A 17842-nucleotide genomic window follows, 5' to 3' on the forward strand; every position below is an offset into this window, starting at 1 on the left:
ATATTGCCATGGTGAGAAACTCAAAGAAATGATACCTCACTAGGCTTATCACAGTAAGCAAATGTGATAGAACAGCGGAAGATTGTGAGGAATACAACTGGACTAAAGCGCGTAATCTTTAATATCATCTGCCCGCAGGTGACCAATGAAATTAATAATTTTACTAAATGTTGACCTAAACTTCAGTACCAAGATTCCATTGTGTTACCACCTACCGGGGTTGTACGCATTGCTTTCAGTTCCACAAGATTTCAGTTCCATAATATTACGGTCGCAGAGATAAAACTTGTCTGCACGATGCCGGTGAATAAAGAAGCCGACCATGATTCTATCCACAGAAGAGTGCTTAAGCAAAATGTTGATATTCTTTCTACACACGTAGGCCACTTGTTCTAATATTCCCAAGGGTATCGTTGCTGCCCAGACATACTCAATAGTGGTTAAGTTGTCCCCATCTACAAATCTAGAGACCCCAACAAATCAAGTAGCTATATATAGGCCATATCGATATTACGCTGTCATTAACACTCTTTTCGAAAGACTAGTTCCACAATAGTTCAATAAATGTATTTAGGAGAACAGTATTACATTTCCCCAACAACATGAATTTGTATCAAACAAGTGTACACCTACAACCGTAGGTGTAGGTGTACACTTGTTCACATCACATTCATTCTGCCTAACATCAAAATGGAATTGCACTTGTGCTTTTCTGGATGTACCTGTGAAGCAGGTTTGCCACACTGTACTGCTAGGAAAATTAGAGTGCTGCGGTTTTACTGATAGCACACTAAAATTATTTTCGAATTATTCTGCCATCTTGTAAACTATAACAATAGTTAATGATTGCGTATCGGTAATTAAAATATGTCATGCGGCGTTCCACAGGGATTCATTATGGGTCATGTGTTATTTTCATTTTACTTAAATGATATTCTCCAGGCACTGTACTTTTAAGAGGTTCCAGTGTATGCAGATGGTGTGACACTTACGTTTACCGGTAATTCCCTTATAACACTGAAGAACAGGATAATGATCCAGCTGCCAGCTTTGTCTTCTTGGTTTTCAGGTAATCGGATGGTGTTGAACATCGCCAAAACTAAATATGCTACTTCTTATTCTAGAAAGAATATTCTGAACTACAGTTTAATTTCTCCTTCACCAGACGCCACTTTGACTGAAAAGAGTTTTTGTTGAACTATTTGGGGGTTCTTTTCGACAGTTGTTTACGCTGGAAGGACCGCGTGAATAATGTATGCACGAAATCAGCGTTTGGGTTCTACATTCTGATAAAAGCGAAAGAATATTTTACCTCTTCCGTGCTTAGAGATATCTGTACTTTTTCGTTCTGTCAGTCAGATTACATACTGCATTGAATTTTGAAGTTTATACATATAAAGCATTTTTAATTTTTACAGCTTCACCAGAAAGAGGCGTTACGCGTTATAAGCTCCAGTCCATTGTGCCTGTCAAGTACAAACCCTTTTGAAGAGCTTGGAATCTTGTCGTCTATGACAATGCGACATCATAAGATCTGCTTCGCGATAAACAACATTATCCATACGAACTATGCATTATTATTAAGCATTTTCTCTTTTCCAAACCATAGCGGTAGGCAAGTTTTTAACAGCAGTTTCAAATTACCAAAATGTAACGCCACCGGTGTGGGGAACGGCTATTTCAGTTTGCAGACGCGAAAGTTAGGACTAGCTACCAACAGAAGTAAAAATAACTAGAGATGTTAAAATGAGTTGTCAGTCATAATGCTTATAAAACCAAACAGAAGGCTGAAATTTCTCGTTGCTGCTAGATGTGTCTGTGTCTCTTTTCTTTTTAATTTTGATGTTGCAAGTATCTTGTGTTGCCGGAGTATTGTGTGCTTAACTGCAACAGGTATGTTGCAGTTAAGCAGCATACCTGTCATTTCATAGTTGTTAGATTTTATTTGAGCCTGTGTTCAAGTAGTGCGTCATGTTGACATGTGAAGACATGCTGTATTTGAATGTTGCTTTGCGTTTCCTCCTTTACCCACAACCTGTAAATTACTATAGTTTGTATTGTACCAGCTACTAGCTATTAAGATATCAGCTCCAACTGAGCTATACGTCTTTGTTCCTTCAATAAAGTGGGTACTCCTCGTCAAAAATAGATCTCGAAGGCTTTACGTTTTCGAGTTGCATGCGCCGGAAGTGATTACGGAGCCGAAAAATACATGACGGCTGCCATTTTTTTTTTTTTTTGACATCACCAAAGCGTCAAGAGAGGGCAAGCCCACGGAGCCATTTTGTGGTCGTCGGCTAATATGACTGCTTCCCCGTTTCCCTCCAGCAACCCTGCTCATCTCAGTAGTCGGACGAGCGACCACAGTCGACGTTTTCGCCCAGTGCCAAAGCCAATAAGGAATCTTAGAACATCACTAAGACGAAAAGGCGAGCATAGATTTAGAAAATGCGAACCCAATGTTTGTGCCTACGTAAAGAACGACCAGAGCGCATCTTGCGCACTGTGTCGCTGGTCAGTCTTTGAGATACGCTGAGACCAATTTATAAAGCTGTCTTGAAGCCGTTTGCCGAGGAAGTGATTGGCGAAGGCTCTCGTTTAAACGTTGTCGTGTCGAATACCACCATGCTTCCTTTTCTTTAGCCAATCAGAGAGGGCATGTCCTGCGCGAGCCAATCAGAGTACGTAAAATGGCGAATCGAAGAGCAGCAAAATGTCCAGAGTGGGGAACGGGCCACCCTCCTTCACAGATAATGCAAATATCTGGGCAGCACTTCTTCCGACGAGGACAATCTTCTAAAACGCAGAACGTTCTTGAACGTATTCTTATTGAATGGCGTTTCACGGGATCTCGCTTCAGCACTCAAGTATTCTAGTAATATGTCTGCCTCAGCACGCCCTCTACTATCTAAAATTATCCGCAAAGAATTTAGTAATACCTACCGCACTGTCACATTTATTTGTCACGACATCACAAAAATGTATTTTAGTGCGACAGCCCCTATTTGCCGAGTTCCACACTCTTTCCTGCACCTAGGTATACTTATCTGACTTTACCTTATCTGGCTTTACCAACGTAAAATAATAAATACAATCGTATCATTATCTGAGTTCGAACACAAACGCACGACTGCTTTAAGCGTAACCTACCATTATTGCACAACCGCATTGCATTTCTTCTTATTAAAATGTTGTGAGGATTGAGGATTTAACGCGCCGCTTTAAACGTGTCATAAAATATGAATCCTTTCTTTCGTGACATAAGTTGAATATCGTGCCTATATACCAATCACGTGGACTACAGCTGTAATTCGTCACGTAAAAGAGGCATATAAATCTTGAAGTTGGACAAAAATGTTGTACCCGTATATTTTACCATGCATCGCTTCGTACCCAACATATACTACGGGCAGTGCACCAAACCGTGCAGATCTAGTGCTCGTAAAGCCATGCAAACTTATCGTGTTTTATAATGTGCCGTAACGGCGAAATGCTCTCACATTCTCATGGATGATCAGGAGACATGATTTCCGTGAGAGCTTTATTTACACACGGTTTCACTGAATTCGAAAGTATGAACACCTTTACTCTCCGTGCAGTTCTCGTTTCTAAACGGATCTTGCCAAAAAGTTTGCATCATGAATATATTTCATGCTGAGTTAACAAGTGTCCAAATATTTAAAGATTTAAGATAAATCAACTGTGCCATGCATACGAGAAGCATGGTTTAGGAGAGTATTCTTTTATAGAGCACTATTAAATATTATTATCGTATATTGTACAGGGTGATCAGTTTTTCAAGTTATATAGATTTTTTTAAATAGCCTGTTGCAGATAACATAATTCTTGTCATTGTGCTGTATTATACAGAGAGGCAGAGATTACTTGTACGATAAATCCAGACTAATTAACAACAATGCACTAATTATATTCTGAAAAGTGGGATGGCTTTGCCACAAGCCATCGTACTTTTGAACGATCTTCCAGATGCCATTGTTTCAATCACTAACTGTGAACATTTCCGTGAGCGCTTATATACTCATTTTACAAACTAAGACTGTATAATGATGCATTTTTTTGTTCTGCTTACTGTTACTTTTTCTTGTTCATGCTCATCACGTATTTTATTGTATAATCCCCCATCACTCAATGCTCCGACCGGAGCCTGTGATGTACCTTTAAATAAATAAATAAATAAATTAGTTACTTTACGGCACATAATGCAATTTATTAATTGTAGCCCGTGAATTAGCAAGGCGTATACACTTCGAATGGACTTCCAGAATGACGCCAGTTTGGAGATATGCGCCAACAAACTTGCCCTAAACATGCACTGTTGTTCCACTTACTTTTTTTAATGAAACCCTCTTTTATGCATTGAAACATAAAAGCAACTGAAACGCCCACGTATCTCGTCCCACACTTTCTGGAAACTGGTGTCATCCTGGAAATTAACTTCAAGTAGATACGTATTACAAGCTCGCCGGCAGGTATTCTTAATGTGCAATATGTGCCGTGAATTAATTATTTAAGAAGTTAATTGATGACTTTTGGTTAATTACTTAAATATGTATTTCAATTTCTCGTGCTTGTAATGTCCGCCTCTTCGAAAAATCAAGCTCAAGAACAAGAATTATGCTGTCTGTCATTTTTAAAAATTACGTAAATGTTAAGAATGAACACCCTCTATTTTATTCTGTAGAATACAAAAACTACAGGTGTACCATATAGTTGGAGAGGTTACAGTAAGGAGAACGCAGTACGCATTCGAAGTCCTCGAAGTGTGCTTCAAGTGCTCCTTGCAAACTTCACGCAAGGAACGCGTTCAAAATCTGGTAGAATCCGCTCAATATTTCCTGAATCACTGAGAACTCGGCCTAGAAAAATGCAGACGATAAATGCGATTGGTTGGGCTCACGAGTTGCATTGACCTATTTAACTATCAGCCTCTACGGGATCGACAAAGCAAACACTATAACACAATATATTTGAGATATATTAGCGTTTATTGTGCGCCATTTATCGAAGGTCGAGAGCAGCTGCTTATAGACTACATTAGACAGTTATTCTACGTCTAAAAAGAAACAATTTTGCTTATTTGAATTATCAACCACTTTATCATAGCGTCGAAGAGACCGAAGCTAAAAATGAGCATTACCAATTCTTTCTTGAAGAAAGAATGTTATTACACCAATGCTAAAAATTCGCTAGATGGTATTCGCCAGATATATCTATAAATCTGTTAAAAGTTCACCAAAGAATGTTTTCAAAGTACGCGCATTTTTTTCAGCTACTGTTCAAGTATAAAAGCTAGTATCCGGCATGAACTCTGCTATGTACAGGTCTTGAAACTTAAGCTAAAGGCAGTTTTAATAAAAGCGCTATGCCAGCTAAACCAAATTCGCAATTACACAGGTCGTTTATGCGCTTACTAACACATTACTAACAACAACTTCCTTTTTATTTTCGCTGTCAATTATGGTGTATATGTTTCAAATGTAAAGAAAATCATCTTTGAAGAAACTTCAGTTTGTTGCATTCTCCTGTAGCACCTCTGTACGGAGATAGTCATCATCAAACTTCGCTCTCAGTCAGCTAATTTGACATTCATGTATGTGAATCTCGACACAGCCTCAGGACGTCATTGTGACGTATAGCTTACTACGTGTGCTATATTCTTTGTAAGCTGATAAGAGCTGCGATCTTACACTCGACTGGCTGCTACAAGCAACGGCTGACTTCTTACCTTTCACTTACGTTCACGTTCCCGCACGGTTTGACGCTGTGCCGGGATTCACGCCCGGATGCAAAATTAACTGACTGAGGGTCAAATTTTATCATGATTGTTGCAAACAAGAGTGCTCCAGCCGAATCAAAGGGAAGTTGTCTTCAAACAAAACTCCCTTTACGTTTCAAATATAAACATACACGATAATCATCGTAGCAAAAATGTTCAAATAAAAGCTTTTGTTCATCGTGCGTTTGATTGGTTCTTTTTTCCCAAAAATTGTGTACGCCTATAAGCGAATAAACTGTCTTTGAAAGTAGATTTTGTGTAGCTAGCATCAAACTTTTATTAAAATAGCGTTGGTTTGACTTTGAAGACATTGTATAGCGGGAACAACTAATATATTCTCGTAATACAGATCCAGAAGAAAAATATTGATCTACTGCTAATAATGCTTTTCAACTAATACTACAGGCTACAATAATAACATGACCCCAGAGCATGCTGCTTCTTACTAAAGTTTGCAGAGCAAAATGGTTGGAATCGTAAGCGCTACAGGGATTTTTCTGCGACTTGGCACGTATGCGTTGAGCAAGCATGCCTCTTATCTCAGATTTGTTATAACGCGTATCGATACTACAATGCTTCTTCAAAGTTGTCTTGGTTGATTACGTTCGCAATCGACTCATTAGATTGCGCAATTTTCCAGCATATTTTAAATTACGTCAGTTTCAAGTATGCCTGTCGCTTAATGTAAGTGGACACACGCCCCAACATACTTTTTCTTTAATATATAGTTATTTTTGACACATCATATAAAGCATCAAATATTAAAATTTTAAGCATAATCAAAATGAGCTTCCGCCACACAACGATTCTTCGATGAAAGTATTAGCTTTAACATGTTCATAACGGAATCTAAAATCTTGCCCTAACTTAGGAAGAGCTTTGAGGCATGCAGGTCCGTACTACCCACTATTACGCTGGCTAACTTGCCACAGTGGAGGGGCACGCTAGCACTTATGCGTTCCAACAATGAATGAAGCAAATATTCATGCATTATAAAAACGCCTTTGGAGGTTATCTGGTTTACTTTGCGGGAGTTTTCATTCTTTAGAACTTTGCGCTCGCAACTTTCCGCCAGGAACGCTAACCTGTACGCGCCGTTCGTAACCATAAGGCAGCGTTAAAGAAACTCAAGAAAGGAACCATATTACGATCATCGTTTGCAAAATAAGCCCAAATGGGTGCCAAGTATGGGGGCGGGGTCTTTTATATATACGTATATTCTGCAGTTTTTGCCACAGGGAACGAATAATCGCTTAGTCTTCTCATCAAGTTATCACAGGAAGGGTCAATATATATGAAGCCTAGAGAAAAAAGTCTGTTACCGGAGACATACGCTTTCCCAGCACAATTCAAAACATAAAGCTTTGTCAGTTGTTAAGGGCGAACAAATCGCTGATAACGTTTTCGGCTCTACAGAAGGCGAACTTGTCCACATCAACTGATATAAACTATAATTTGCCGTGCATGTGTCTATAGCTTCTGGGAACTTCGTTTGAAAAGATCCCAATTCCAGTTCCTCGACCACTGATGTGATCTGCGTTGAGGGACTACACCCTGATGTGGTGGCCCTGAACAGCAAGATAGATGAGTCACAGACCGGAATGACCAATGTCCCACAATATCGCAACGTTATTTTTGCAATGGCATTAGGAGTGTCAAAGTGGAAAAAAGGCATGCGCGTGAAGTGTGGCAAAGCGGTCACGTCGTGGTAGAGGGGGGGAGGGAGAGCTTAGAAGAGCCTATATATATATATATATATATATATATATATATATATATATATATATATATATATATATATGCAACTGACGGTGCTCTGCTCCGCACCTTAATCAGTTGCACTTAAGAGACAAGGTTTGGGTCGAATGAGCTCGTGAACCACACTTTGCAATGCGGTGAACGCAGTTCAAAACATGAATCCGGGACCTCAAAGAGGTGCGACGTAATGCTATACATATAACGCATTTCTCTCGCATTCACCGATAAATCTGGCCACTGGACTTTGGGCATCTGGCATTATGGAGAAAGTTACCTCGCATTGGAACAGCATGTATTATGTTTTTCTTCTTGTAATTGGAGGAAATTATCTCGCATTGGAACAGCATGTATTATGTTTTTCTTCTTGTAATTCGGCATCCGATGTAATGCCACCTAGATGATTATTGAGGTAATATTGTGTAAAAAGAAAGACACAAAGCATAACCCCTTAACTGGGAAGCTAAGAAACACCTTACCTAGAACGTTTTTATTTCTTTATTTCTTTTTGATGTTGTTCAAATACATACCAAATGACATATGACAGGGTTTCTCTGAAGACTAAGTGACATAAAGCGTGTCAAAAATATTGTTGACCAGCTGATTAGAGGCCAACGTATGGTCCAAAACTTGTGTTTGGTACTTGCTTTGGCAAGGTAAATGCGAGTTCTTGAGATCCACATCAAAGGAGACAAAAAAAAGGAAAAAAAAATTCTCATTAGCGATAGCACGACCACCACACGTCGATACCGACGAGGTGTTCCGAGTTTCGTCACCAAAATATCTGCTGCTGCTTACGGTCGACATCTTTGCGATTACCACTGTTTAGCAGGCACAAATTAATGTAAGATGACAGGCACATTCTAATATTTGATGTTGTATAAATTTTGCAGTCATTTTTGTAATATCGACAATATAGCTGAGCTGCCAGTTAAAGGGTTAACCAATGGGTACCCCCTTCGCTGGGCGACCTCACGAAGCCTATATTGTCTGTAATGAAGGGTATGCGTCTTCGTTCTGAACGTTGCAGGCGATAAGAAAGTGCTTCCTGATTTAGCCACGCCCACGTTATTCTACATCTCCATGCTTCCGTTGCAGCCCCCGGAATGCCGGGAAACGGCACTCGCATGCACATCAGTACGGCGTCAGACGCAACGCGCATGGCCGCTGCAAAGTGACTCGAGTCCAGCACAATTTTCCATCCGACTCGCTCTTTTGTGTTTTCTTTCGATTTTTATTTACAGCTTAAATAAGAGCTTAGCTGAAAGTCGAGCGTCCTCGGTAGCGACACAAGACGAAGCGCTTGTTTGCTTTGCGCACAACACAGGGCTACCTTCCAAAGAGCAGGCGAACCATCGCGGCGTCTTGCTGATGCCGATGTCAATGCTGCTCGCGATGCTGTTGTGGCCGCAGCTGGTTGCCGCTGCTAGTTGGTGGCTGCTGACGTATTTTAGTGGTGGCTGATGGAGATAAAAAGATGGAGAGGAGAGACGGGAAAAAGGTTCGGGAGCCCATCTCCCATTTTTTTCCTCTTCCCCTACTTCTCCTCCTGCTCCTTTCTGCTCGCGGCAAACTGTCCGCGCCACGCGAGGTCCACACGAGACGCGCCCATCGCATGCGGGAGCTTCGACGTCACGGTCGACGGTGGCGCCCTCTACAAAATGTTCCTTATGTACACGCACACACACACACACAGGAGATGTGACGAAGCGATGCGATTGTCCCGGGCGTATCACAAGAGGGCGCGCACATTCTGCAGGCGAGACGTGATCGGAACACGCGCGCGTTCACCCGCAACACATGCACGACGCGCACCGCGGGCTTCCTTCTTTTTGTTGTCTCCTTTTTCTTGGCCCTCAGAGAACTTGGAACTTCCAGGGAGCACCGCCGCTTCCTTTGTCCCCAGCCGACGACACGCCGTACTCCAGGCAGTCGCCCGCAGGCGGCGTCCTCGTACTCAGCGTCCCGGGCCGGTCCTGGTGGTGGGACGTCGGGTGCGGGCCTTGGAGCGACGACGGATGGGGTGGGGGCGGCGTCTGGTGCATGGGCCCGCTCAGGTAGTCCATGCTGCCGTAGTAGGGCGACGCGTAATGTCCCGCGGGGGCGTAGCAACCTCCCGACTGGAGCGAGTGAGGTGGGCCGTGCTGAGGCCCTCCGCCGGAGAGGGCCGCCTGGCTCGCCGACACGGCGGGTCCCTGGACGACGTGAGAGGAGGCGGACGAGGTGCCCGTGTGGTAGGGAGACCGCTGGTGGGCTGCGGCTCCGGCCATGAGCTCGGCCACGGCCGGCCCTATGGCCGCGGGACTCCAGATGGAGCTGGCCTGTTGGTGCAGCGGCGACGCCGCCGCGCTGGCCAGCGGGGAGGCGGCGACCAGCGCCGAGGGCTTGTACGGGGACTCGCCGCGACTCGACGATGTCGGGCTCGAGGAGGGCGCGGGACTCTTGGCCTTCTTTGGGCGAGGCTTGGAGGAGGCCGAGCCGTTCTGCTGCTGTTGCTGCTGCTGGCGGCACTTGGCCCGCCGGTTCTTGAACCAGACCTGCGCACATCAAGGAATCTTTTATGTATTCTGACGCGATGAGTAATGGGCAAGTGATTCGACATTGGCCGGACAAGGAACGTCTCAGGAGACAAACGTTTTCTGACTTGTCCTCGTCAGGGCAGCAGTCGTGCTCGTGACGGTCAGGACAAGTCCTCCAGTCGAAACGTTGCCCAGATACATTCCTTGTATTGGACAACTGTTCAGCAATTACGGACGATAGTCACATTTCAGGAATGTTGCACAACACCGCCGTTGATGACTGTTATTGAAAGGTGTAGAAGGCACTCGGGCATCAATTGAGGAGGAACGAAATGAATGCATATGCAAATATTGCAACTTTCAGAATAACCTAAAGGGATATCAATGTTGATTAGGCGTTATCTAAAAGCAGGAAGAATATGTCGAGTAAACACAGCACGAACCCTTCATGTAGCGTAATGCGAATTGTTGTAGTGGCGTGCGACCCGAGATGTCATTTAACGGAGTCTTAAAGTCGCAGGCTCGATCGCACGCATACCCTCATCGCTCCATCGCTCACTCTTACGTTGTGTCCAATTCGTTCATGTGCAGTGATAATGTGCCTCTGCTAATGATGTTCCTTTCTTTTAAATATCATTCAATTATTTTTTAATACATCAGACTGCTGCTATAGCTTTCGTTTAGTGTATTCTGTGACCTTTCGCAGATTACCGCAGCAGTCGCCGCCACTGTGATGTATGTATCATAGTAAAAGACGTAATCGGCACCTTTCGTGCGGTTAGTATATTCTTCTCTGCCTGGTGATAATTACACTCGGTAAACTTAAATTTAAATGATAAAAAATACAGACATTAGTTCAATCAACTAGTGATGTTCCTTCCAGTCTCATTTCATAAGAAGCCAACAAACATTGACACCAAGGACAACATAGGGGAAATTACTTGTGCTTAATAAATGAAATAAAGAAACGAAGAATTAATTTCCATTAATTCTTCGTTTCTTTATTTCATTTATTAAGCACAAGTAATTTCCCCTATGTTGTCCTTAGTGTCAATGTTTGTTGGCTTCTTATGATATGACTAATAAAATCGGGACCCTCGGTTAACCCCCTTTCTTCTCGTTTATTCCAGTCTCATTGTAATTCTACATTTTGGAATAAAAAGGAGCAGCGCTCACTACAATGTCCTTTTTTAATGCAATACTAATATAATAAAATGTTCCCATGCAGTATGACGAGCCATCCACGCCGTACTTTTTGTTAGCTGTTAAAAAACCGTCAACCGGTATTCACAATTATTTCGTAATACGACGGTCGGAGTGCGACCAAACGATATGCAAGAAACCCGACCTTTGAGAGTATGTAATAAAACAAAGGTCCTGCGACGACGTCCCTCTGAAATCAGCATCTGTTTTATTATATCTTGGAAACACGCACGCACAGCCATTCGATGATGTCATAGCTTTCTATAGTGTTCCCCAGCCGGCGTTGCCAGGTGAAGGCGAACGGAAATGTGTGATGTCACTTGGCCGCTGTGTTAATTGAGATAGACCCTGCACCTGCCTTTTTTTTTTTACCGCCTGTTTCTGCAACGATTGGCTCTGATAATTAAAAAAAATGAAGGGGAAAAGGGATTCGAGACAAAGGATAATTTTTACTGACCAAACTTCGTAGCAGCGGCAGATATCAGAATTTGCGCGATAATCACCAATACGGTCACGAACTATTATCATAGCGCTAACGAACCTTTAAATTATTGCTTCTACCATAGTATACATTTTCTAACTGCATAAGTGAACTCTGTCAATGCTCAATGGATAAGCTTACTAGAGAAATTATATGCCGTGCCAAAATTTCGAGACATTGCCAGTAAAATGTTCGTCGAAATACAGTACTCAGTCATTTAGTATGTGTCCGCACCATGAAAGTATATAGTACAGAAAAACTGCTGACTGGAACAGCAACGCATTACAAAGTACATTTTGAGTAATGTTTTGTAATGTAATGTAATACACATTTGTTGCTTTGGGACGAAAAGCTATACGTGAAAACCCATACAGGTTAGGTAAGATCCCAAGTCAATCCCACAGCAAGCAGCGCCAGAGAACACTTTGGGTAAAGCAACGAAGCCGAGATCGTCATCTGTTCGGGCCTCCTTGCTTGTCCCTAAAGCATTCTCTGGCGCACTTTGCTGCCTTAATCCCTTGACTTCCGATGACGAGATAACTGGATGGATGGATGGAAGGATGGATGGATGGATGGATGTTATGAGCGTCCCCTTTGAAACGGGGTGGTGGGTTGCGCCACCAAGCTCTTGTGCTCGCCATCACAACGAGCCGCCTCTGGTGTCCATGACGAGATAACTCGTCGTTAATTTTCGAAAATTCTTGCACATGTGTATGTGTCCAGTTTCTTGTAATTTTTGACAAGAAACTAACACACAATAACTTCCGCCGATTGCGTTTGCACTTGAAAAATGTTTTCGGAATTTCAAACGGCAGTTAAGGGACTAAGGAACAAACCAGCCCAACAACACATTTTTCATCATTCCGACAAGGGTCTAATAAGCTACAGAACTTCAATTTCGTGCAAGACGGTGCCGGAAAACGAAGACGCAACATCCGACAACGCCCGGGTGGCGGACCGCCGGTTAATTCGCTTCGAAGTGCATGCCACGACCTCAAAAGCATACACGCCCATAACACTCAGCCCCCGAGCGAAACTCGCGCTTCATCGCGCGCAAAGCATCGACCAAACGGAAACCGCGCCGGCCGACGCTGCGGGAGTCACGCCCACTGTGGTGAATACCTTTCGCCATGTACTGCCCGCCGCAAAGTGGGTAGTACACCGACAATCGCGCCGCGGTGGGCTGTTCTTATATGCCTCCCGGCGCGGCGAATGCGGGCGTTAAAAGGTTTATTCCGGGCCCGCTCGCGACCTCAGGCAAAGAGGCACCACCGCCGCACATCGGTCACGCACACACACGCGCGCAAACTCACAGACACATGCATTTGCCCAGTCTCTTGAACTTCGCCGCCAAACTCCTCGCGGACAGCACAGTTCACGGAGCACAGAATAAGCGGCGCTACATAGTCTGTTCTGCGGTGAAGTGAAGTGAAACCGAGCCGGCCGACGAATGGAGATCTTTTGCTCTGCGTTAACCAGTGCGGCTTCGCCGGCGACGGGCACAAGACCTTAGAGGGACGTGAGGAAGGGCAATTCCCTGCCGGCCTTCTAGTACACGATGTGCATGGATGCGCGGCCACGCAGAAAGCCTGCCTGCAGGGCTTGCCGCAAAGGGGGGGGGGGGGGGGAGGACAATGGAAGGAGACGCAGCCAGCTCTCTCTTTCCGTGCTTCTCTCCCCCTCGCTTCAGCGAGTAGCTACAGCGGTAGCTGTTCCAGCTGACGCCCCCTTTCCTCCGGCTCCTGTCCTCGCTTAACACACGTCGTGGGAGGATGCCGATAACGCCCCGCAAATAGCCCCGGCGCGCAAATGCAGGCGGCGATGGGGCCACGGCCGTGGGATCAGCGAGGGACACGCGATACAGTGGCTGGCCACCGAGGCACACACAGAAAGAAGGCATCACCGTGCGTGCGTGCGTGCACACGTGAGCAGCGCGAACAAGGAGGCCGAGGCGTACGGTAGAACTCCGCGCTAGTCCCGCTCCCGTTCTGCGCTTTCTTGTACGGAGAGAAAAATAAAAAGAGGGGGGGACGGAGGAAGAGGTGTTCTTGTCGGCAAGCTCACGCTTCTTGAATAAACAGAAAAAGAGTTTTTTCTTCTTTTTTGGGGGGAAAGAGAAGCGGCGGCTCCGCTCCTCTTCGTCATCCCGCACACCTCGCCGTGACGACTGTCTCGCACGTCGCGGAGCGTATACTATGGAGGAGGCTGCTCTATAGCTGCACGCGGGAGGTAGTAGGTGTCTGTGCAAACAAGCCAGGGAGGTTTCGGTCGCAGCGTTGGCGGCGGTCTTTTGCCGCTCAGGGTCCGGCGAAAGTGCGTGGAAGTAGGGGAGGGGAGGGGGCTTCGGATAGGGGGAACCAGGGGCTGTATTCGGCGTGCAGGCGTTCTTTAGAAAATCGTGCCTTTCCGGTTAACGCCGGTAGGCGCTGTCCTTTCTTACACAATTTTTTTTTTAGACTTCGCGGAAGACTAGAGCGTGCTGCGGCAACGAGATAGAGGCGCGAATGATGGGTGCGGCCCGTGCACGCTGTGTTGGCCTAAACTTCCTGTGGATGGATTAAGTTGATTAATTTTTAACCCTTGTCCGCAGTTACGCGTTCGTGTGGAGTAGCAGACAGTACAACCCTCTGGTTAACCTCTCTGCCTTTCCTTCTCTCTCTCTCCCTCTCTCTATCTATCTCTGTATCACATATATCTGCAAGTCGGTGAAAATGCAGTGGCAAATACACCGCTGTCTCACACGAAGAAAATTTGTATACATGCGTCAGCCAATTATGTCCGCTCATATCTAGGACGTCATGGCGGAGGCGATCTTTCAGTACCGGCGTGTCTCTGGAACTATGTTTTGGGGCGCGGAGGAATACAGAGGATGCAGATGCAGTGCGATAATGAGGGCGGAGTTCGAAAATTCTTAGGCTTTCATATACTGGCGATCTTGTAGCGCATCCCATATTTCTCTGGCATATGTTATCCGGTAATGACATCCGTTCTGAGCTGAATCCGCAAAATCTGAATCCACAAATTCACAAAATCCACAAATCAGCTTTCTGACAAGCTGGATACTCGCTACAGCATTTCCTGCTGACGAGACGGTCACTCACTTTTATAGAGCATTTGTGGACCATATTGCACTCCATCCGCTAAATAAGCGCACATTCCGCAGTCGCATTGCAATCCATACATGACTGAAATCGTGAACAAATACAACACTCAACCCTAGACGGAGTGCGATCCGACTGTGGACTATGGAACGTAGCCTTTGAAGTGCAATACGGTATACTGCGAAAATTTCAATGGCTGCATCAATGTGGCATGGCGATCTACTGTGCGTTACTACTGGAGCGTACAAGATACCTGTGGAGTCTTCTCGACAGATTATATGGAAGCTGCTATCAGTGACTGAAACTGACGTTGGAAGCACAGGGTGTAGGCGGCCGCCTTAAAATAATTAATTTTGCCCTGCAAGCCACTCATATTCCAGAAGGATGAATGCCCTGCAGCTCAGTGACTCCGTGTATCACGAGACGGACGATCAAGACAAAACGCTGTATTCTAGCAGAAGAAAGGACGCCAAGAAGGGAAAGGAGCACCACCGGATTTTCCTGTATATTTCCGCTCGTACACAGTCAAAACGTCGGTTCAACACAACCCGATTCAACGAAATTTTCTATTTAACGTGATGATTTCCAAATATTGGCGCATGTTCATGAAGCCTATAATGCTTTGGAAAGCACGAGGCTAAACTTCACGACTTTCTCGATTTACCGAAGTGTACTCTAGGCTATTGTTCAGGCAACGGGCGTCATCGTCCTGTTAAGAAGGCTCCCGTGAAAGAACATGGGAAGCGCTCGAAAGGCTCTGTACATAAGCGAGCTAAGGGTGTATGCAGGCAAAGATTTAGTCATACGTCGTAAGCTAGCCAAAGATGAGACAAGTAAGTAAGTCCCGATGAGGAAGAAGCGGAATATTGGTGGACAGATATAAACAGTCCAAGCCGTCATGATGGCCTGATCACTTCTAATTGTTAGAAATTTGGCGCAGTCGACAGGATACGCTACCGTCAGACCGCGAAAGTCGCAAGAACACGTGACGTCTGCGTCGCTGAGAATTAGTTATGGCAATTTTGAAAATCTTCGCAAGCGTTCCAGTTCAGGGAGTCAAGCTTATAATAGTGAGAGTTGAATATGATCACGGCTCACTCGAGCAGGACCGCTTTTCGCCGTACACGCACTATACAACGCCCACCGGCTTAATTACGTCCTCGCGGGCCGCCGTAATGTTCACGCCCATTGTACACCGAAAATCGGAGCGACTCAGGAGTGCACCATGACCCTGTATTCAACTGTGCCAAATTTGTAACGTAGGTTTACTCTTTTTGTTTCGAATAAATAGACATTCGCGTAAGGTTCCCAACAGTTTCTGATTCAACCAAGGAATTTATTTATCGAAGCAGTTCTCGAAAACGTAACGCATCGACTCTCAACTACAGGCTTAAACAGACATACAACGTTTAACCCCCACCAGAGGCAACGAGCTCAGCATGTGATCGCTTACTGTGAGACAGATACACTCAACCCCGGGAACTGACAGGTGGTCGTCCCGGATGGCCACTGAGCGATACGGTCAGGCCCGCGTCTTAGGAAAGAATAGACAGACGACCTTGTCTTTTCTGCCGACGTCTCTTTCCGTGCTTTCAGTATAGAGCATACCCTGCTTCGAGGAAGAAAACCAACTCCCACTCCCCAGGCATACAACGAGCAATACACTGATCGCGGTCGCGACCATACGCGCGAACACCACCGCCGTCAAGAGGGTGCCCGACGGCGCTTCCGAAAAGACATCGCAGGCGCACGCGAGATTGCATCTGGCTCGCGGTGCCCTGTGTGTGCGGTTACAAGGACTGCCCACGACCGCATTCAAGCGACCTGCCTTGCGTGCAGCTTTTTTTTTCTCTCCCGTTTCTGTTGCGAGTCTCCACCGCGGCGGGGCGCCACTGCGGCCGGCCGCGCTTCCACAACCGTGCACCGCGAGTGGCATGCGGCGGCGCTCGTCGTGTTCGCACGGGCGTTCGTTCTCTAGAGTGAGTGAGTGCAGGATCGGGTGTCTCTCGACGAGCCCGCGACGCATTGTGTCGAGTACAGCAGCATCACGAGCCCACGACAACCCCCCCCCCCCCCCCTCATCCACCAACCCTACATTTTACTTGGCGTTCTCCCATGCCGCGTGTCGACAAGACGCGACGGGGGCGTCCATTTGCATGACAGAGAGCGCGAGCGAGCCGGGACACTGCCACCCTCAACGCAGCAACATCGCGTGTGCCGAAGGGAGTCGTCGTCCCCGCGTGTAATTGAAACCGGGATCTGTCTGTGCGTGCGTGTCCTTGCATCTGTGAGCGTGCGTGCACGAAAACGAGCTGTTACAGCTGACGACAAACCGCCGCGTTCCCGGGCACTTTCACGCTCATACATGGCGAGCTAGGTCGGCTGGCTGCACCTCGCAGCTCTATGGGACAACGGTTCGGCGACCGTGCGGACGGAGGCGTTCGTCGCGCTCGGGGTTCGAGCCTGGTTTCACGGCTCTCCCAGCGCGCGCGGAGCCCGCCACGGAACGCCGCGCGACGGGTCACGTGCGTTGGTGCTGCTTCGCGCGATGCGAGCGCCTCCCCCCGCCCAGCTGGTCGGGTGGGTGGGCGCGGAGTCTGTGGCTCGTGTCACCCCCTCTCATGAATAGCCGATTAGGATTTTCGCGGACTGTTTTGCCCGCCAACCGCCGCGGAAAATTTCGGGGTGTGATTTCGGGGGAGACGATCTAGCGTCCAAACGAGACCGCGAGTTCATGGGAAGAGACGCAGCTGACCGGCTGTAGCTCCGAGACTTTACAGAGCGCAGAATACAAAAGCTGTGAAGCTCTTGCTTACAGTCATGATTGCTTAATGTCATCAAAACCACAGCCCAGGCCGCCAGCCGAGTTCCTTTTCTGGCCCATGAATCTGGGTAAACGGCAAAAAAAAAGTTTTTTTTTTTCCTAGAATACTTCAACTTTTCTTCAATCTCAGATTGCACCAATCAGCAAAGACAGAGGTCCGAG

The 17842-nt window shown here is 46.0% G+C and overlaps 1 protein-coding gene across 6 annotated transcripts in view; it reads right to left on the minus strand.

Moving 5' to 3' along the window:
- Positions 1-8027: 8027 nt before the first annotated feature.
- The window catches only part of LOC126544931 (uncharacterized), a 163614-nt gene continuing 153799 nt past the window's right edge, over positions 8028-17842 (minus strand). For all 6 annotated transcript variants that reach the window (XM_055077962.1, XM_055077961.1, XM_055077960.1 and 3 more), the window contains one exon: positions 8028-10089. In XM_055077962.1, coding sequence (XP_054933937.1) covers positions 9409-10089 — 681 coding nt within the window. In that variant the 3' untranslated portion in view covers positions 8028-9408. The remainder of the gene's footprint in view (positions 10090-17842) is intronic.

The sequence above is a fragment of the Dermacentor andersoni genome, chromosome 10, assembly GCF_023375885.2.
Source record: "Dermacentor andersoni chromosome 10, qqDerAnde1_hic_scaffold, whole genome shotgun sequence".
Classification (NCBI taxonomy): domain Eukaryota; kingdom Metazoa; phylum Arthropoda; class Arachnida; order Ixodida; family Ixodidae; genus Dermacentor; species Dermacentor andersoni.